Raw genomic sequence first — 22,701 nt, 5'->3', positions numbered from 1 at the left:
TATAGCTCCAACAATCGATACAGGATTAATTTTTATTAATTTACTTGTCTTCCCTTTATGTCACTCCAACATTGACTGTTGCCAGCTTTGCCCATTTCCTGTGTAAGAAGAAACTTGAGTTTTCATTTGTGTCCTTCTGCTATCTGTGATTTGGTACCATCTCTCACATAGTTTGTAGTTTTCAACTCTTTTTAAGAAACGTGTGAGAGAGTATGTGTATGTGTGTGTGTGAGAGAGAGATTGTGTGTGTGTGTGTGTGTGTGTGTGTGTGTGTGTGTGTGTGTGTGTGACCAAAGGACTTAAGGGACTTAAGGGCATATCTATGTGTTGCCTGGGTAGCTTTGGATAGTAGGTCCTTGTTAGAAAGGCTGATGCAAAGATTTTCCCAGTCAGCTTTTTCTCCTTGCCCAGCTCGTTGATTTTGCTCCCACCAAAGCTTTTCGAGTCCATGTGCTAACCAGGGTCAGATTTCTCTTTGCCATGACTACAGAAGGAGCTGGATCGTGTCCTCTCCTGCCTTTTTTAAGGGTTTGACATGTCACATTCAGGTTGTGCGTCCATTTGGGGCTCACTGTGCATTACAAGGTGCCGTGCCCAAGCTAGTTCCCCCAGCCATCTTTCCGTTTTCCCAGCAGTTCTTCCCCTGGTGCCCTGTATCCGATAAGCCTCCCTATCTTCTGCCACAGTCTCTCCCCATCCATCATCTTCTCCCTTACAGAGCCACCAGCAGAGTTCAGGCCTGGTCACCTGTCATCTGGCCCTGTGTGATGGTCTCAGCTCACTCCCCTCCTCCTTCATCCCCTGCCTAAACCCATTGCGCTCTTACTCAACACTCTTACGCAATAAACTCCAAAGTCTCACTTTTGCCTCAAGGATAAAGTAGAAACTCTACTCACAACTTGGCCCCAACCTGTATTCCAAACCTAGTAACGCATTCGTTCCCTGCCTGTTGATTTTGATCCGATTGGACTTTTCTTTGTTCCTCATATGCAGGAGTCCCTCTTTTCACTCTGCCTTTGCTTGACCATATCATGTCTGGGGAATCCCTACTGAAGGTCAGACACCTCAAAGACAGGCTGCATGTGACCCACGAGACTCCGGGGTGCAGCCTGAACTAGATTAAAATGTACTGAGGAAATATTTAACAAAATAAATTAAAATACAACAAATCATAGATCACATTAATGTGTCATTTTCTAAGTTAATATGTGACCCACAGGAATCCTTCTATTTATGTTAGTGGTCTCATTTCTATTTGAATTTGCCAACATTGTGTTAAAAGATTAATATCTTTCTTCATATTCCCAAAGCTAGTATCTCCAATTCCCTAATTACCTTGGTGAGTTTTTTATAAACAATTGTCTTTATATTATATTTGTTCTGAGTTTATATGCATGTATGTATTGTGTATATGTGTAGATACATATACACATAAATAGGAATTTGCATTTACATGTTTCCTCCTCCTATAAAATAAGGGCTTCTTGAGAACAGAGACCATTCATATTTTTGTCTCCATGATGCAGCAACCAGGACAGCACCAACACAGACAATGCTCCACAAATGCTAATTAATTGATTGGCTGGTTGATTCAAGTAATTCATGTTCTCAGGTTTATTGAATACTCGGTAATTGAATTTGATTATTTCTGATTATTCTTTGGCTATCTTTTCTACTGATCTATTTCTATATGGATCTACTATCTATTTCTCTACGGTACCATCAGTGGTTTTGATGATCACTACTTTAAGACAGAATATAAGATCTGAAAGATCTTCTCTTATTCCTCCTCTTTTTTGCTCTGTTTCACTTAAAACTCAAAACCTTTTGTTCCTCAAAACCATGAGATCCTAGACAATTTTTGTTATGAGTTGGTTTAAGTCTCTGAAGTACTCCATAGCCCTAAACCTATAAATTAATTTACATGGTATGGTCATTTTTATTATACTGTTGCAGCCTAACCATGAATAATTAATATCTCTTCAATTATTGAAATGATTATTTCTTTAGAGAGCATTTTGTAATATTTATAAGTCTTGGATGTATTTTGGTAGATAGATTCACAAATACCCGGTGCATTTTGTAATAATTTTAATGGGATTTTCCTCTCTATTATTTCCTCTTTGGTTTGGGTAGACTAAAAAAAAATCTATTGAATTAGAGGCGGGGGGAGAGGTGGGTAATCTTTGCATCAAATATCTCTGATAAGGTCTGCTAGTACAACTTCCCAGAGTGTACTAGTCTGTACTTACTTATACATTGTCTCCTCTAATAGAGGGTCAGCTCCTTAAAGGCAGACATTTCCACTTTGTCTGTAAGCACTTCATTAATGTCTAATAAAGAAAGGCAGCTGAGTGGCTCTGTGGACAGTGTTAGACTTAGAGGTAGGAAACCCCAAATTTGAGTCCTTCCTTGCTTTCCTCATCTCTAAAATGGGGATAAGAATATTACCCCCCTGGGCCAACTCGATAGCACAGTGGGTACAGCACTGGCCCTGGAGTCAGGAGGACCTGAGTTCAAATGTGACCTGATACTTAAAGCTGACTAGCTGTGTGACCTTGGGCAAGTCATTTAACCCCACTTGCACACACACAGAGAGAGAGAGAGACAGAGAGAGAGACAGAGAGAGAGACAGAGAGAGAATGCCTACCTCTCTAGGTCGTGCAGATAAAATAAGTTAACCTATGTAAGGTGTTTTGCAAACCCTGCATAAATCCAAATCATAGATGTAGCAACACAAATGATATTCACTGATAGTTGAAATATATAGTGAACTAATACAAATAAATAAATAATCAAAAAATAAGAATCAGCAATTCTCAAAAGAAGAAATTAGAGTTATTAGCAACTATATGAAAGACTTCTTTGAAATCACCAATAACAAAAAAAAAAAAAAATCACATAAAAATCATGCTGAGGTTCCAACTCATTTTCAGGAAATAGAAAAAGATGACAAAAAAGACACTGCAGGAAAGTAGCTAGAATAATATTCTGTTAGCATAGATGGGAAATTGGCCAGCCATCTTGAAAAGCTATTTGGAAGTATCCTTTTTTGAAGTGATTAAAATGCCCATATCTTTTGACCCCAAAGTTCTCTTGCTAGGCAGATGCCCCCAAAGAAGTCAAATGGAAGAAAAAAATGCCAGTATGCATCAAATTACTCATAGGAACACTTTTCATGGTAGAAAAGAGTTGGCAATGTGGTAGATGCCCATCAGTTGAGAAATAAGCTAAGCAAATGGTGGTGCATGCATTTAAACAGAATATTGGTTGCATCATGAGAAATGGTGACTATAAAGAATTCAGAGAAGTGTGGGAAAACTTACTTGAACAGACTCAGAGGACACTAAACAGAAAAAAAATGATGCAAAATGAAAAGGGAAAGAACAAACAAATGAAACAGAACACTGTAGTTGTAATGTAAAGCTTATCCCTAGAGAAGAGAGAAGAGTATTCACAGCCCTAACTTCTCTGCAGAAGTGGAGGACTGTGCAAATGGAAAATTCTGTTCCATAGACTCTGAAACTCAATCGATGTGTTGGTGGTTTGACTGACATGCTTTTTTCTCTGTTTCTTTATGTTCTCTGTTATAAGGAATGACATGCTTTTTGAGGGGGAGTTTGAGGGAGAAAAATATAGTCAGAGAGGAAGGTGATATAAAAACAAAATATTGGAAAATAATTTTTTAGAGAAATGATAATAATTTTGTGAATTTGTTTTGTATATTTCTCTTTATGGAAGTGACTATCTTAATTTATTTCTTGATTTTCTGAGTTTCCTAAAAAACCCACCATATTGTCAGCAAATAGGAATAATTTTACCTCTTCTTTTCTAAGGCTGTGTATGCCTTTCTCTTATCTTCTCGCTATTGCTACCATTTTTAGCACTGCCATAACCATAAAGGGAGAAACATCTTTGCTTTAAGCCTCCATTTTGGGGAAAACTTCTAGTGTTTCTCCATTGCAAATAATGCTAGCAATGGTTTTTATTATATTAAAAAATCATCTTTCTAAGAAAAGAAAGAACACCATAAAAGACTTTCCCATGAGAGAGATGTGTGTCTGCAGTAAGAAATAAAGGTTTCATTGGGGGAAATTTGCACACTAGGACATTACCCTCTCTAAGAAAGAGTTGTAGCTCTTAAATGCAGCTCTCCCCCAGGAGACTGGATGAATGATTTCCTAGACAGCTAGTACCTAGCATAGTATGGAAAGTAGAAAGGAAAAGGGATAGAGAACCTGCGATAAGATAACGTGACCTTGGAAATGCAGAATGATCATGGGAAATTCAAGGGGTGGTATCAAGGGCCTTGTGATTTTTCACACAGACTGATTCAACATACAACGCTGGCATTGCTTCCCTTATGAAATGATATTTCTGACATTTATTGAGTAGAACGATAGACTTAATTTAGTAGAAAGGAGAGATCCTCTATCTATACAATGAGTAGTATATAGGCAAGAAAATCTTAACCTGGGGACCACACAGATAGATTTCAGGGATTTCATGAACTTGGATAGGAAAAAAAATGATATCCTTATTCTAATATAATTGATTTCCTTTGCAAGGCTGTGCTTTTTCTTTTATACAATTTTTAAAAATTGTTCTGAGAATAAGTTCATTAGCTTCACCAGACTGTCAAGGGGGGGGGGTCTATAACATAAAAAGTTAAGACTCCCCTGATATAAGCCATTTTTTTTTTGTATTTAGTTGAACTATATGACAGAATGGTGAGCAGATACTGGCCATATTTCTGCACACAGTGATGTTTATACATCACCATTCTGATGTGCTTCTCTATTCTATTCCATTCAGAATTAAATAAATAAAGCAGTAGGATTAATAAACATAAATAAACACTAAGGACTACATACCCACAGTCACTGCCTTTAACTTAATTCTTAGTGAGAAATTAAGTTAATAGCCATTACATTGACTAATTCAATACCTTTTTTGCCAAATAAGTTTATATTATGTACTATAGAAAAGCTTTAATTTAAATGGGATATTGAATGAAAATTTGCAAATAGAAATATATACACACTATTATGAATACATTTGGTGCTCAATAATGTGAAAAAATACAAAATAGTAGCCAAAATTAGATCCACTTGAGCAAACTTACATAGAATTAGATACTGACTTTTAGATTAGACTTGGTGATTCACCAAGTTCCCTACTCCAACACACTCGATTCTAAATTAATGAGCCCTTTAGAATTTTAATGAAGTGATAAGTTAATTTTAACCCTTTCTACAAGACTCATTTTCTCATTATTAGATTTTCTGTAATTACTTGCATAAACTGTCATGCGGGGCTACTAAGCTGACCAGTCACTTGCCTGATATTATTTCATAATAACATAATGATAACTCACCCGTGTAGCACAGCCCACTGGGTAATTCCTGGAGATGCAAATTTCACATCTTTCAGACATTAGTGGTTTACAAAAGGTAGCTTATCTAGGAAGCCGTAGTACCCAGACCAATCAAAAAATGGCTTGTGGGTTGGCTTAGGGCTTCTCCCCTTAATCACAAAGGCTGCGCATGGGCCTTGTGTTCTACCTTCACTCAGCGCAGCCTGCATCCAGATGGCCCAAGGACCAGTTCACTTGCCTGCGGGCTGCGGCAAACTGACGACTAAGGCATGAGGTAGGAAGCTGTAGAACAGAAGCTGTGGGGCCTGGCCCTCTTACCAACCCTGTAGACACAAAAGGCACGTGTGGCCCACGGCTTCTCACCTCCCTTTTCCTGGCAGCCAATCATCTGAGAACCCCCTGGTCCCTGGATTGGGAAAAGAGGCAAATTGTGAGGAAGAAAGAAGAGTTAGTGTCAGCATCACCAATGGCACTTTAAGTCACTTTACAGATACTACCACATATCCCCATACCAACTCCGAGTGCTGTCATTTTCCCCATTTTACAATTGAGGGAACTGAATTAGACAGAGATTAACTTGCAAAGGTTGGGGCAGCTAGCCCCAGAATGGATAGCACTGGCCATAAAGTCAGAAAGGGTTTAAATATGTCCTCAGATAGTTAACATTTCCTAGCTGGGTGACCCTGAATAAATCATTTAATCCCAGCTGCCTCCACAAACAAACAAAAACACTTGTGAGGGTCTCAGAGAAAGTATCTGAGGCTGGATTTAACTCAGGTCTTTTTTGAATGGGATTTGAACTCCACATCTTATGCTCTATCCACTGTACCACCTAATTGCCTCTAAGTTATAAAGATTATATAGACTTATTTTGCTTTAAAGACCTCATTTAAGATTTTTCATTCTAAATTTTGGTCACTTAAGATTATCTCTCACATTTATAATTTAGTTCTAGGTAATGTTTAAAATAAGGAGTAACACTCCTGACCTCAGAAATAACAAAAGCAAAAATAGAGTTAATTAAAAGATAAGGAAGGAAACTACATCCTGCTAAGGGTATCATAGATAATGAAGTAGTATCAATACTAAACATATGCATCAAGTGGTATAGCATCCAAGTTCCTAGAGACAAAGTTAAGACAGCAAAACTATGCTAGTGGGTGATCTCAACCTATGTAATAATGTTTTACCTAATATCTTAGAATCATGGGGTATGGATTTGGAAGGAAATGAAAAGAACATCTAGGAGGGAGATTCTTCATTGCTTAGCGTATAGTAGGTGTTTAATAAATGCTTGTTGACTGTTTTGTGTTGTGAAGCCCTTCTCAGAATTGTGTTTTTAAATAAATAAATAAATAAATGTGTAGGATTACAAAAGAAACCAATAACAATGAAATACAGTTATCAGAATTTTTAAAATTCAAGTTCATGGTTAAAATCTTATGAATCTATAGTGGAAGAAATTGAGACCCAGAGAAGTCACATAGGCAGTAAGCCACAGAGCCAGGGGTCACATTGATACCTGAGAGTCCAAATTCTGTATTCCTGCTGCTTCCAAGAGCTCTTGTCTTCTTGGAACAAAGTGGCAAGATGAGGTGGAGGTCTCCTTCTTTTAAAATGGAGGAGAGGCTCTCCATTCAGAGAACACATAAGGCAAGTAGAACTTTTTAAAATGGAAATTACAAGCTGGAATTATACCCAAAAAGCTATGCAGTCATGCTCACCATTTGACACAGTGATTCCACTAGGTCTAGACCACAGAGAGAACAAGGAAAAGGATGCATATGTGCAAAAATATTTATTGCAGCTTTTTTATGGTGGCAAAGAATGGGAAATTGAAGGAAAACTCATCAGTTGGGGAATGGTTGAGCAAGTTAAATGAATGTGATAGAATGCCACTGTCTTGTAAGAGATGATAGGGGAGGTGTTTTTAGAAAACCTTGGGAAGACTTATAAACTTGATGCAGTAAAATGAACAGAACCAAAATCCTTCATACAGTAACATCAGCATTGTAAAGATGATCTAGCTTCAAATAAGCTAGAAAATCTGATTAAGTAACTAATCATAGTTCCAAAGAATTCTTGATGAAACATGATGCCCACTTCCAGATAGAGAGCAAATGAACTCAGGGTGCAGATTAAAGCATATTTTCTTTTTCTTTAATATTTTTTCTTTCCTTTTTGGATTCTGGCTAATGCAGAAATTTGTTTTACATGATATATTTACAGTAGATTTTCTTTTTCTTGCCTTCTCAATGAGTGGAGAAGGGGGAAGAAGAGGAAAGAATTTAAAACTGAAATTAAAATAAAATTGAATTAAAAAAATAAACCACAGGCTGTTTTGATTTGCCTAAAGCTTGTAGTTGATAACATTTAATGATTCTTAGGGAAGAATCTCATCACTTAATGTGGCTCCTCCCTCCCTTTGTTCAGTTTCTGTGACTACTTGGAGGGACTATGGTATCACAAAAGCAGTACTTTATGGCTAGCTATATACTTATTTACTTATATACTCTTTATGCTTGTTAGGTCTATTTCCAAAACAGTTTTGCAGCTTCTATAATTTACATGATTATTAATGTCACAGGAAAGAAAAAGCAGACAGAAGGATGGACAAGGATGGACATTGTGAAAATTTGTTTTCTGCAATAATAATAGCTCAAACATCTAAGTAGCACTTGGAGACTTATAAATAGCAGTGTGCTGGTGATATTTCAAATCAGCTTTTCTCCCCGCCCCACAAAAGAAAAAGAAAAAGAAAAAAGCATGACACTTGTAAATTTAATCTGAGTGTTAACATTTTCTCCATAATTTTCTTAATTCTAAACAATCAAAGCAATTAATTAAACCCTGATTTGTAACTTTTGACAATTTTAGAGGTGTAACTGCTTCTGAAAATTGAACAATCTGACTCAAGGATATCTCTGCTTTTGGCTCACTTTTCTTTTAATAATCCTGTGAAGTAAGTTTCACAGGAATTATTTCCATTTTAGAGAGGAAGAGACAGATGTGTAAGTATTCGAGACAGGATTTGAATGCAGCTTCCTTGCCCCAACACCAGTGTTTTTGCCACTGTATTCCATTAAAGCATGTATTTTAAAACTTCTTTTGACTTGACTCTCTTCTTAGGTTCATAACATAACTCTGTTATGAACAAAATTAGTGTTCAGGACCAGCCCAAGTAATAATCCATACACACTGGGAAATGGAAATAATTAATTTTCTCTATTGGTTCGGTTCAGCTTAAACAGACACTTTGAAGTCTCATCATCAAACTTATTTTATGGAGTAGAAGCAGAAGGCTTAGATTTCTTACATTGACTTCCCAGCCTTCTAACCATCCCAGCAGGGATGATTGACTGAACAGATTCCAGTTCCCAGTTTCCTTCTCTGAAAATTAAAGGGATGGGTTTAAATGATCGATCACCAAGGTTCCTTTGAACCTGTGCTTATTAACCCACTGTCACTTAGACAGCATGAGGTAGTTTTTTTGTCTTGTCAAAATTATTTGAAATGATTTTTAAAGGAATAATTTGTTACCGAAACACTGTAATTTAAATAAATCAGGTAAAGTATTTGTTTCTAATGCCCTCTTGCTAATTTAATCTGAATGTAATTTTTATAAAATCACATGTCACATGGATCTGCTTACATTGTTAATATACTTTGGCATAAAGACTATAAAATTATTGACTCTTCTCATTCGCTTAAAAGGTGGCCTTAGAAAGTGATTTGGGAAGTATTACTTGTCCAATAACGATTTGCCTTTAGGGGTTCATAAATAGAAGTATAACAGACAAAATGATTCTACTGTTAGCATCGAGTCTAGTTTTTACAGCTACCAAACAATGCTAGCCCAGTCATATTGTTTGAATAGTTGTAGTGGCAAAGTAATAAGAATTCTGTAAGGTAGAAAATGATTTAAGAGGAGTTTATGACCTTAAAAAAAAAGATTATATTTGGTGGATTGTTTAAACCTCACTCCTGGCTCTTCACGGCTTTTATTTAGTCCAGTTTCTTCCCTGTAGGATGGAATATTGAACTCGCAGGGCACAGATGCTTCATGGTAAATTGTGTTTTATTTTTCATCGTTATTTTTAAATTCTTCTAAAGTGCAACAGAGATTTAGCACATAATGCAGAACTAATGTTAAGTAAGTATTACAACCCTACACTGTCTGTTGGATGGCCACTTGTCAGGGCTGTTGTAGAAGTCAGCTGGCCCCTGAGGTCCCTTCAACTCAGCAGGCCTGTGAAATTAATTATATCTCAGAAGCTTTAAGAGTCCTATCTCAATCTATTAAATGATAATAGCCAGGGATCTAGAAATCATGGTGGAATAGAGAGAACGTTGACCTTGGAGGCAGAAGAATCAAGATTTAAGTCCTGATTCAGTCACTTACTTAGTGATGAGACCTTGGCTGGACAGTCCCTAAAGTCTTCTTTCTTCATCTTTCAACTAGGTGATACATTACTTGAACAGCTGTGAGAATCCAATGATAATAATTTATCAAAAGTGCCTCCTCAATCTTGTAGAGCTTTATAAATGTGAGGTATTATACTATTTAAGTGGGTTTATATAGCCCCAAAATCAGTATTTACTTTATCAACAGCTGTAAAAATAAGGATATGTTATTACTAGTTTTTGAAGAGCATGTGTGTATAATCTTTTCAGTTAGGGTTTTTTTGTCTTTTCTGAGGCTTGCCCAGGGTCACCCAGCTAGGAAGTGTTAAGTGTCTGAGGTCAGATTTGAACTCAGGTCCTCCTGACTTCAGGACTGATGCTCCATCCACTGTGCCACCTAGCTGCTTCTCCCTTTTTTAATCACAAATGTTTCCATGCTTTATTTTATTAATTAGCACAAATTAAAATTGTTAGCAACAGATTAAATATGAGACATGAACATTAAAATTTAAAACCCACACAGCTCCCTTCTGTACAGAAATCATAATAAGGGCAGTATTGAGCAGATTTATTCTTTAAAATTTAAATTTTAAAAAGTTAGCATAATTTTTAAACGAATTCACAAAAAAAGGCTTTCAAGGAATTGTCCTTTGCCATTCTCAGTTGCATTTCTTTGTCATTCTGGGTCTTAAAGACATAATATTCATTGATCATTTGATAAACAAGCATTGATAAGCAAGTATTTATTAAGCCAACTTACAATGAATCAGGATCTAAAGATATAAACTCAAAGAATGAAACAAGTCCTACTCTCAAGGAACTTATATGCCAGTACTTTAAGTGGCTGCCACTTAGTAGGTATTTTATAAATGTTTATTAACTGATTGACTAACACGCATGCATTTATAAATGGTTATAAATATGTACATGAACCTATATATGTACTATCCCTGAATATATAATATATGTGGATATGTGTGTGTTTATCCAGAATAAATATAAAAAAAATAAACAAAAGTAGTTCAATCCAAGGTAGTTTGAGTAAGAGAGCACTGGCAGTTGGGGAATCAGGAAGGGCTTCATAAGATTATTGCCATTTTCTTAAAAGAAAAATTAGTATTTTAGCATTCAGTTATGTATCCACTTTTCATATTTCATAGATCAAAAATAAATTGATCTGTTTACATTAAAAAGAAAATTAGTGTGCAAACAGCCAGATATCTTGCTATCCTTAAAAGCAATATATCTGTCTCTCAAATATAAGCACAGTTATTCAAAATCTTCACTTTATGCCATTTTCCCTGTCTCTTTGCCTATCAAAGAGACCGATTTAATTAATTTATTCTTTCAGAGTCATACTAGCTATGCAAATGCCAATGTGGATCTCTGTTATCCTCATAAATCTTGCTAAGAAAATTTACTTTTGTTCTGAATTGTTCATCTTCGTTATTAAGAACTGCATTGATTTGTGTCATTACTACCACCACTATCCCCCAAGTGGCACAGATGGCATTGCCTGAACGCTGTGACCCAATATTGCCCATTTGGGATTGTCTGAATGGTTCTTATCGATTCTCCTATCAGCTATGGCCAGTCCTTGGTTAAGCCATCAATTTACATAAAATTGTACTTGCTAAAATGTAAAATAAAAATTTTTCTCTGACTAGATTTTTCTACTATGACATAGGAAGACTGAAATATTATATGTTTCTGTTGTTGGTAAGTCCAAACATCTCATACACTCACAGATTTGGAGAGTTCAGAGGAACTTAAGAGCTCATTGAAGTCCAACCTCCTCATTTGTGGATCAGAAAAAGGAGCTTGGGGAAGCGATTGACTAATTGATTGGCTGATTTAAATAAATACAAATTTTCATATACATTTAAATAAATTAAACCAAGACACAAACCCAGAGCTTCTGCCTTCATGTCCAAAGTTTACTTCATCCTACCCCTGTGTCTAATAACTTTTTGTGCTCTTTATCAAAAACTCCTTGAACCCAAGACTTTGTCTCAAACTTGTTTAATAGATTCAGCAGCAATTATGATGATCTCCTGCCCACAGGTTCTCCATAAGTGTTGGTTGATTAGATAAAAGTTACTTGCCCAGGGTCTCACAGCCCATATACCTCAGAGGCAGGTCTTGAATCCAGGTCTTTCTGACTAATGGCTTCTCTGTTACCTCTCACAATATTTATACAGAGATCTGATTTTATTACATTGAACATCTCTGTAGAGTGAAAATGTTTCCAACCCAGCTGATGACCAGTTTTTCACAAATTATGCATCACTCAATATAATAAAGCTTTGTTACAGCATAGGATGCTGTCAGATATCCCTTAAAAGGGCATGGTTTGGATTTCTGGTTGCACATATCTAGATTTCTTTGCATTTGTTTTATTCTATAATTTTTTGATTACCCTGTTCTTTACAATGACTTTGTGATTTCATGCTTTAACATTTGCGATCACAGTATAGACCCGCCATGTAAGTGTCTTCTGAGACTTTGGAAAAGTGGCCTGGGGTCCTGTGGTGCCTGAATACAGTTGCAGGGACTGATGGATTAATAAGATTTTTCAAATGTGCATAACTGAATCAGAATATTCATTATATGCTAAATTCCACTATGCCTTTTCTATAAAAATGTAAATGTTAAAATAGCACAATAAGCATAATCATTAATCATTAACCTTTGTATGAATGTTTAAAGAAGGGTTTAATTTAAAACAAGATTTAAACAAGCATTTATATGCTAGATATAAATGATTTGCTAGTCCTTATACTCGTCAGCTGTTATTCATTACTGTTCAATTTCAGTTAAGTCTGACTTTTCTTGATTCCATTTGGGGTTTTCTTGGCAAAGATACTGGAGTGGTTTGCAATTTCCTTCTCCCATTCATTTTACAGGAGAGGAAACTGAGGCAAACAGAGTTAAGTAACTTGCCCAGGATTATACAGTTAATAAGTATCTGAGGCTGGATTTGAACTCAAGAAGATGAGTCTTCCTGACTGCAGACTTGGCACTCTATCCAATGCAGCACCACCTGGTTGCCCCAGTCCTTATGTCACTTTAAGATAAATCTTGACTCTCTTTTTCACTTAGAATGCTTTAAAGTATCAGATTCACCCAGGTCCAAGTAAGATGAAAATACAGGGCTTATGACTTTGGTCTTAACTGAACTAGCAAAGAATCTCTACTAGCCCAAGGAATCTCAAAGCTTGGCTTTATCCCTTACTCCTGTCACTATGTACTGTTGATTATTCTCTTTGCATGAAAGAGAATCATTTTGTGTTCCGTGAAGCTTTCTTTCAGATGGAAGGGCCATTGGGATCATTATGTATGTGCTTTATGTCGTACATGAACATCCCCATTGGTTTTTCACCAACCAAGGAACGATTTCCTCAGCAACCTTCCTTTCTCATTGTAACTCCCTCTTCCAACTAGTAACAAAAATTAGGATATTTCATTCACTATTGATAACGTGATCCATATCCAGAACTTTAGAAACTGGTTTCTTTTAAAAGAGGGTAAGCCTTCTACCATCTTGCATTTAAATAAATTCCAAGGAATCATAGTATTTTAAAGCTGGAAGGGGATTAGAGATCCTCTAGACTTAGAAACTGAGGCACAGAAAATTTAACTAGCCCAGGTTTACATAGTTGATGGTAGAGCCAATGCTAAGTCTCAGATCTCGTCTTCCCGTTGGCTGCCATCTCCATTGTAAACACATCTCCGTTGGGAAGAGAGCAGAACGCTTCTCATCACTACGTGGTGGTTTTCTCGTATTTCCATGGATGTATTAGATCCTTAAACACAAGGTTTTGGGTCTTATATCTGTGTGTGTATATGTATTATGTCTATGTACTATTCTGCACAGTAAGTGCTTTCTATATTTTACATGATGTGTTTCCTCAACAAAGCTTATTCTTTGCTAATTCATGATGAAGTTAGTTACAGAAAGTTGGCAGCAGAAAAAGGTCTTGCATATAAATAGGTTTAAATTGTATCAACCTTTATAATAATTTCTTTCATATTTAATTCAGTTTAATTTTATGTGTGTTAAATAATGGACAGTATTGCAGTTTCCTTGAAAGAAACATAATAAATATCCAAAGGTCTAACCTACCTAATACTTCACAAATAATTGATATTAAATAAATATTTGATGATCAGTTTTTACACATAGTATATTTCTCCATTCTATAAAGTTAGCATAACAAAAAATGAGACTCACAGAACAAAAATTAAACTAATATGTATTTATTAGACACCAACAATGCCAAACATTTTGCAAAATATTAGAAATACAAAGAAAGGGGGGAAATAACCTTTGACCTCATGGAGCTCACAATCTAATGGGCAAAGACAACATGCAAACAAGATACATATAGGATAAATTACAGAAGGAATGGACCAGAATTAAGGGAGATAGAAAAATTTCTTATAGAACTCTCTCTCTGACTTTTAGCTTCCTTCAAGTTTCAGCTCCAAGTCAGAGATGTGAAGGGAGAGAAGAGAACACACTGTAAATTAAGAGTTTCTAAGGTAGTAGCATTCTGTTTTCTTACCTTGTCTTGACTTATTGCCAAATAAGGTTTATGGGATCTTTCTTTCTTTCCCTGACTTTGACAAATATTGGGGATGGCCCTTTAGAGCTGCTGTCTGAAGCAGACACAGTCTTTTCCAGAGCCTGGACTCAAAGCTTTCCAACAGAATAGCACTTGCCTGGGCTTTCTGAGAAGTCAGAATCCCTCTGATGAAGCATCAGATTGGACTCTGTTTGCTGACCTTTGTTTATTGGATACAGCATAAAACAGCGATATATATTTGCCTATGTTGTTTGCCACTGTTGTGGAGGATGTACACTATTGAATTCAGATGAAAAAAGGATTGCCTAAAGATGGAGAAATCCTCCAAATCCTCATGTTTGTGGATGATGTTATGCCGATTTCATCAAGACCTGCAAGATTGGGACTTCTTCAATGAGGTCCTGTCTTTAGGTTTTGTCCTAATAGTCCACAAGGGAAAACCAAGTGGATGAAGAATGCCCACTGTCCAGACTAATCTATAGTAGAATGGACAGCCCACTGAATTAATCCATCAATGCATATATCTTGAATTGATTAATCATTGAGTTAACCCATAACTGCATATATATTGGAAAGAGAGTGTAGGCAGACAATGAACTGGATGCAGAATTGAATTAGAAGAGAAAAGTGGGCCGCATTGTATTTGGGTTGTCATGCAGCATTTAAAAATCCCTTGCTACTACAACCCTGAAACAAAAATCACCTTTTTAAACACCATTATTGTTTCACTAATACTGAAAGACTATGAGTCAGAGAATACCGTCATTATCATCAAAGAATCAAAATTATGAGTGGCCCAGTAGGCAATAGAAAGACGGTCTGCCTATAAGTATGTTACCTAATGAAAATCAGCTGTGTAAGGTGGAAGAAGGAACACTGCCAGGCCCTCCCCATCTTTTTGAAACTAGAGATGGTATATGCTACTTGCCACACAAAAGAACACAGATCCACAGCTTTGGATAGCGAAATGCCATATAGAATAAGAAAGTAGTGAAGAGTCATTCTGATGCTTCAAGCTATCATGTTTTAACAATGCAGGCAAAATCATAATAGCTCATGTCACCATGCTCTTTTAAAGTTTTAAATGGTTGGAAAGCCTCATTACCCACCAATACGTCATCATCATATAAAGGTGAACCTAGGTTTCCTTTTTTTAAAAAAAGGCATTTTATTTTTAAAACATACACAGAGATAATTTTCAGCATTCACCCTTGCAAAAGTTTGTGTTCCAAATTTTTTTCTCCATCTCCCTTACTCCCTCTTCTAGACAGCAAATAATCTAACATATGTTAAACATGTACAGTTCTTCTATACATATTTCCACAATTATCATGCTAAACAAGAAAAATCAGACCAAAAAGAAAAAAAATGAGAAAAAACAAAAAGCAAGCAAAAAACAGCAAAAAAGGTGAAAATACTATGCTGTAATCCATATTCAGTCCCCAGACTCTTCTTTCTGGATGCAGATGGCTCTCTCCATCACAAGTCCATTGGACTGGCCCAAATCACCTCATTGTTGAAAAGAGTCAAGTCCATCAGAACTGATTATTGTATAATTTTGTTATTGTGTACAATGATCTCCTGCTTATTTCTGCTTATTTCACTCAGCATCAACTGGTGTAAGTCTCTCCAGACCTTTCTGAAATCATCCTGCTGATGGCTTCTTATAATCAATAATATTCCATAACATTCATATACTATAACTTATTCAGCCATTCTCTAACTGATGGGCATCCACCCAGTTTCTAGTCCTTTGCCACCACAAACAGGGCTGCCACAAACATTTTTGCACATGTGGGCCCTTTTCCCTTTTTTAGGATCTCTTTGGGATATAGGCCCAGGAGAGACACTGCTGAATTAAAGGGCATGCACAGTTTGATAGCCCTTTGGGCGTATGAATCTAGATTTTCAAGGATTATTCTCCATCTGTTAGGGATGAAGAAATTAGGATACAGAGAGGCTGAGTGAGTTGCCTGAGGGCACAAAGATAACAAGTACTGAGGTTAGGATTTTAACTGGGCATCTGGTTCCAGATCCAGCGCCCTTTCTGTACCATGCTACATTCTCCTAAAATGCTTTACTTCTTGGGCTTGTTGGGAAGCTCAGATGAGATGATGCAAAGTGCTTTGCAAACCTGAAGTGTTTCATCAGTATCAGCTTTACTGTTATTTCATCAATATCTATCATTGTTTGTGAGCGGTTGTTTGAAATGCTCCCTCCCCAAAAGCAATTATCTTTGAGGCATTAACATGTTTCTAAAGAAAATGTCAGTTCTTTTTTCACACTCCTGCTGGAATATACTTAATACTTGGATTTATGAGTCCTAAGCAAGGTTCCATTCCTCATCCCGGTACCGAATCTAACGTGTTCGAAGCCTATCCAGGAGGTTAAATTCAGTGTGCACACTTCAGTTCCCGCTAAGACTTTGCCCATGAGCAGATGATTTGTTTTTCTTTTAAAGACGCTTGACTTCCATAAATAACAGTGTTTACATACTTGACTTTTGCAGCATTGTGCTGGAAATCTCTCGGCAGCAATGAAATGGCGATGTTTCCTCCCAGGTCATCTTTCCTTTGCGAGCACGTTGGCAGCTCCAGGTGCTCAGGCGCAGATGCTTGCAGGTTGTTAAATGATGCCAGTTGCTGCCTTTACCCCGTAATGTTTGGTTAAGATGCATTAAGGTATACGGTGAAACTGCTCCCCTCCGATCGCGGCTCTCTTAGTAAGTAATATTCCAATAGAGGCTGGGGAGTGCTTTTCATCCAAGAAACGTGTATGAGCTCCAAGAGCCATGTTTCTCCGATCCGGTCATTTAAAAAGTCACGGGCACGTGAACTACGTGTTATTTGTTTTAAAAGCCAAAAGCGTCTAACAGAAAAGAGCAGAAACGATTGTGGAGAAGCCGCTCTTGTCATTCCACGCTTCTCTTTCTTTCCGCCATTGATTGAGCCCGTGTGGATGCTGGGCTAGGGCAGCAGGCCGTGAGCTAAAGCTCTCTCTCATCAGGCTGGGCCTCCTGGCTGGCCTGTTCCTCCATGCCCTGCTCCCGCAGCTGCAGACTCCATTTTGTTGTCAAGTCCGCTGTTCGGCTACCTTGGAATTGGGTCAGGTTTTATACAGAAGCCACAGAATTGCCTTGGACCCGTGGCATCCAATTTAATTAGAATCAGGATAGACATATGGGCTGCCCTGTGGGCTGCATGTTGCCTTACAAAGCCACACATTTATCGCTTTTATTTTTCTTGTTAAATATTCCCGGTTTCATTTTAATCTGCTTCGGCTGTGTTCTGGAGGATGCACGTGAAGAGACACCTCTGCTTTGGACTACAAGGTTCTTAATCTGAGGTCCCTAAACTTGTGGGCTTTTAAAAATATTTTTTGACAACTGAATTTTAATATAATTAGTTTCCTTTGTGATATTCTTTAATTTTATTTATTTTATGCATTTATATGAATCATTCCTAGAAGAGGAGGCTTTATCAGCCTGCTAAAGGGGTCTGTGATCTTCCCCCCCAAAAAAGGTTAACAACCCCTGCTTTTGAAAACTATTTTGTTCCCTGAACGTGTCCTCAATCCCATTTTTCTTTTCCTCTACAGTGTTGTGGTCAGTGCGACCGAGGATTCTCAAGTAAGCAAAGTGAGAGGAAAACGGCAGCAAGATGTCAGGCAGAAGTGGGAAGAAGAAAATGTCCAAACTGTCTCGCTCAGCCAGGGCAGGTGTCATTTTCCCAGTGGGGAGAATGATGAGATACCTAAAGAAAGGAACATTCAAATACCGAATAAGTGTGGGCGCTCCCGTCTACATGGCAGCTGTCATAGAATATCTTGCAGGTAAAATTTTTAAATGTCAAGAAATGAAAATATGCTTCCTGGACTGAATTTAGAAGTCTTCTCTCACTCTTTTATCTGACACGATTTATGGAGGGATCGTTTAAATTATCTTTTGATTATTTTAAATCTCCTGTTAATGGATTAGAGAATTTGAGCTTGTCTTTTAGCCAAAGGAAGTACCCTATAATGAAATGACAGGGCTTAAGGGGGAATAAAAAGGCAGAGGAATCACAGAATTAAAATAGAGGGCACGAGATCTACAAAAATATCTAGACTGTTACAGGTGTGTTACCCTCTCCCACCCGACAAATAACCCACAAGCGTGCCCTGCATATTACCCTAATTTTAACAGCGGGACAAATACATTATCAACAAACCCAACTATTGTAAAACTAAACAAACAAGAACCTGTTACATTATGACATTAATTATCTGACACACTAGATTTCGAACATGGGGCTTTTCAAACTAAAATTGTACATTAAAGACAAATTTACATTGAAGTAATATTGTTTCCCCAGTCATAGTAGATGGAGTTGTGTATAGCTAAAAATGTGATCTTGCACAAAATAGAAACTGAGGCTATATTAGTCACTTTATAAAAGTCTTTACAACTGGATTCCTTTAAACAGCAAGCTTCCACAGTACACTTCTACTGAAAGCCAATTTATAAAAATTAAGTTTGTGCTCAATAAAATATGAATCTTATAAAGGAAAGGACAGTGTCCATTTTTAAATCCCCCAGAGCTGATATGTTCATTTTAGTCATAAATGTACTTTATTTCATCTAGTTTATATTAGTCTGTGTCAGAATAAGTAAATAGATGGTCGGTTTTCTCTTTCTCCTTTAGAAAAATATTTTCCAACAAAACTGAAAGATCTTGCCATGAATATAATTTTTATATTTGAGAGATATCCTTGTTGATTTTTGATTACTTTCCTTTTTGTTATCCAAGCAAGGAAACCAACTGCCTTCTTTCCCCAAAATTATTTGTATTTGGAGACAGCTACTCAATTCAAAAAAAAAAGAAAATGTGCCATAATCTAGACATTTCTTTGGTTTGTTTCTTCTACTCTGTTTTTCTTCCGAGGATCGACAGTTGATCTCTTTTCTGGGATTGGAATAATCATTATGATGATGTGAATTAAGATTAATGATAAATGGCCTTAGCAAATTGACGAAGGTTATTTCTTATCCCGGGCTCTTTGAAGGGTCTTAGTAGCCGCGGACTTTGAGTCTCTTTGGCATTTTGAACTGCAAGAACAATTATGCTTCAGTAAACTGAGCTCACAGCTCCTTTATGCTGAAACCTATTTTAAAAAGCAAATTTCTGCATTATAATCACAGAAAGCACTGAAATCCTGTGTCGAATGGAAATATGATCTTGTTGGTACAGCTATCACCCCAAGGACAAATGGACTTTTACTGGCACACTTTTCTATGCTGGCTGATTCTTCTCCATTATCTTTCTATAATTCCCTAAATCACAGAATCTCTGATTTGGGGGGCCATTCAACCTAACCCCATCCCCAGACGAGACCTCAGCTATATAACAGACCTAGCTTCATCTTTGCTTGAAGACCTCTGATGACAGGGGCCTGAGAGCTGCCAGGATGACCTAATTCCAGTTGAGAACTAGTCTCATTATTAAGAAATTTTTCCTTACATCATACCTAAATGTACTTCTTTGAAACTTCCTCCATACAGTATCTTCCCTGTGTTCTGGAGACCTTCCTCTGGTTCTTTATAGCACTTGAATTTTCCTGTTACCTTTCATTCTTAAACCCTAGTGGGCCAACCTCCTCTGTTGCTCATACATAGATCCTTTTTTGTTTTTGTTTTCTTTTGTTTTCCAGTTAAGTTTACTTTTTAATAATAATTATAATTTTTATTTTTCAAAATACATGCAAAAATAGTTTCATATTCACCCCTGCAAAACTTCTTGCTCCAAATTTTTCTCCTTCCCTCCCCTAGAGAGCAAGCAATCCAATATAGTTTAAACATGTGCAGTTCCTCTAAGACTATTTCCACATTTCTCATGCTGGATGAAAAAAAAATCAGATCAAAAGGGGAAAAAAAACATGAGAAAGGAAAAAAAACAAGCAAACAATAACAACAACCAAAAAAGTGAAAATATTACGCTTTTATCATATTCAGTCTCCATAGTTCTCTCTTTGGATGCAGATGGCTCTCTCCATCACAAGTCTGTTGGAATTGCCTTGAATCACCTCATCGGTGAAAAGAGCCACATCCCTCACAGATGATCAACACATGATTTTGCTGTTACTATGCACAATGATCTCCTGGTTCTACTCACTTCACTCAATCAGTTGATGCAAGTTTTTCCACTTTTCTGAAATCATCCTGCTGATAGTTTCTTATACTACATTATATTCCATTCCATCCATATACCACAACTTATCAGCCATTCTCCAACTGATGGGATCCACTCAGTTTCTGGTCACTACAAAAAGGGCTGCCACAGACATTTTTTGTACATGTGGGTTCTTTCCCCTCTTTTATGATCTCTTTGAGATCAGGCCCAGTAGAGACACTGCTGGCTCAAATGCTGTACACAACTTTACAGCCCTTTGGACATAGTTCCAAATTGCTTTCCAGAATGGTTGGATCAGTTCACAACTTCACCAACAACAGATCCTTGATGAGAGTTTTTACACCTCTTTTTGTGTATGTCATTATTGGCAACATGTTACAACCAGCCCTTCCATTGTCTTTTGGGTCAACTGAAATTTTAATGGCAGAATTCTTTTCTGGGAAAAGATGGATGATAAAGAGATGGACTTTTACCCCAGCAGGTAACCCATTGAAAGGCCTGTGGCATTTCCCTAATATCCAGATTGATCTCTTCCTCTCTTTTTAATTCTTAGTCAAGTTCACTATCCTTCTACCACATCTATTCAAGATAGAGATGGATTAAAAAAAAAAAACTTTAGATATGAATGAACTCAGTGGACTGCCTGTCTAGTTATATCGCATAATCTGGGCAATATATTTTTTCATCTGTTAAATTTTTTAAATGTGGATATGGGGACCAAACTCCTTTACTGGGCTAGACGCTGTTTAATAATGAATATGACCTAGGGTTCTATTAGGTTGATGATGATGACAACGTACCTACTGTTGCTGCTGCTATTATAGTAGTGCTGTAGGAGTAATAGAAGCAGAAGCAGCAGTGGAGAGGAGGAGGAGGAGAAGAAGGAAGAGGAAGAGGAGGAAAAACAATCCTAGAAAACTTTTGAAGCCTAAGGGTTGTTATTTATTTCCATTCTCTTCTTTAGAAACCCTTTTTCCAGTTCAGGCAATCTCTCTCCTTATTTCTGGAATGCCCTCCTGCTTTCCTCATTTCTTTTCTCTTGTCAAAATAGGGAAAGGTGCAATGACTAACTGGTCATTTACACTCACTGATTAACTGATTATGCTTCATTTACAATAATGGGCACCTTCAGCCATGCATTTATGTTGAGCTTAGTTATGGACTGCAGGCTTTTTTCTTTTATAAAAGGAGATTGGATTAGCAAATAGCTAAGAAAATGGGGGTAGGATGATAAGTATACTCCAGAACACTGCTGGGGTTGTCCTTGAAGACAATTTGACTTAGTCTTGGGATCACAGGATATAGAATAGGGCTTGGCACACTTTTTTGCTGAGGCAATTGGGGTTAAGTGACTTACCCAGGGTCACACAGCCAGGAAGTGTACAGTGTCTGAGGTCAGATTTGAAGTCGGGTCCTCCCGACTTCAGGGCTGCGCCACTGCACTACCTAGCTGCCCCTTCGGCAAACTCTTTAAATTTCTTGTGATGACAAGGCAAGTCCGGGGTCTACCCAGCATCTCTCTGAAAATATTCTAAGCTATTAGATGTCTTTTTCCTGCCCTCCCTGGTGAGAAGGGAGGAGGATGGAGTCAGGGCTGATTTCTAATGCAAATTATAAGTAATTCATCAGTAAAGGCAAGGAGGGACACACCGAGGGAAAAGACGAGAGAGACAAGAAGTGGCAAGTTCAAAATGAAAGGAATTCACCGAGGCAACCAGAAGCCACAGAGCCAGAGAGCAGGGCTGAGGGCCCAGGGAGGCGAGGGCTCAGTGAAATCCGAGAAAGGCAGAAAGTGTCCGTAAAGGATGGCAGACAAAGGAGCTTTGCCCTTTTATGGCGTTCAAGATGAGCCCTCTCCCTCTCGCCCAGCTGTGTCCACACTCCTGTGAGCCAGACAGCAACCTCCCCCTCAGATGCCTCAGCCCAGCCTCTCCAACGGCCCCTCGCCCCGGAGAAAGCCGGGACCGTGGCATCGTTATTAGATTTTTATTCTATGACATATCACCTAGCACCAGGTCCATCCTTGAGGGCTTTCCAGATTTTTGGACCTGCCCAAACTCTTACACTGGATCTCATAACATTTAAGAGAGAGACAGAGACAGAGACAGAGACAGAGACAGAGAGACACAGACCTAATTGTTATGAGCGGTCCCTGCCCAGGTCT

General features: G+C 37.5%; 1 protein-coding gene across 2 annotated transcripts in view; it reads left to right on the top strand.

The window, feature by feature from the left end:
- The window catches only part of LOC100917453 (core histone macro-H2A.2), a 56,121-nt gene that overhangs the window by 6,317 nt on the left and 27,103 nt on the right, over positions 1 to 22,701 (top strand). For both annotated transcript variants that reach the window (XM_031956833.1, XM_031956832.1), the window contains exon 2: positions 17,968 to 18,201. In XM_031956833.1, the coding sequence (XP_031812693.1) occupies positions 18,030 to 18,201 (172 nt within the window). In that variant the 5' untranslated portion in view covers positions 17,968 to 18,029. The remainder of the gene's footprint in view (positions 1 to 17,967; positions 18,202 to 22,701) is intronic.

Source organism: Sarcophilus harrisii, chromosome 2 (assembly GCF_902635505.1).
Source record: "Sarcophilus harrisii chromosome 2, mSarHar1.11, whole genome shotgun sequence".
In the NCBI taxonomy this organism is placed as follows: domain Eukaryota; kingdom Metazoa; phylum Chordata; class Mammalia; order Dasyuromorphia; family Dasyuridae; genus Sarcophilus; species Sarcophilus harrisii.
Note: the sequence above shows the minus strand (reverse complement) of the source record. Positions and strands in the feature narration are given on the sequence as shown.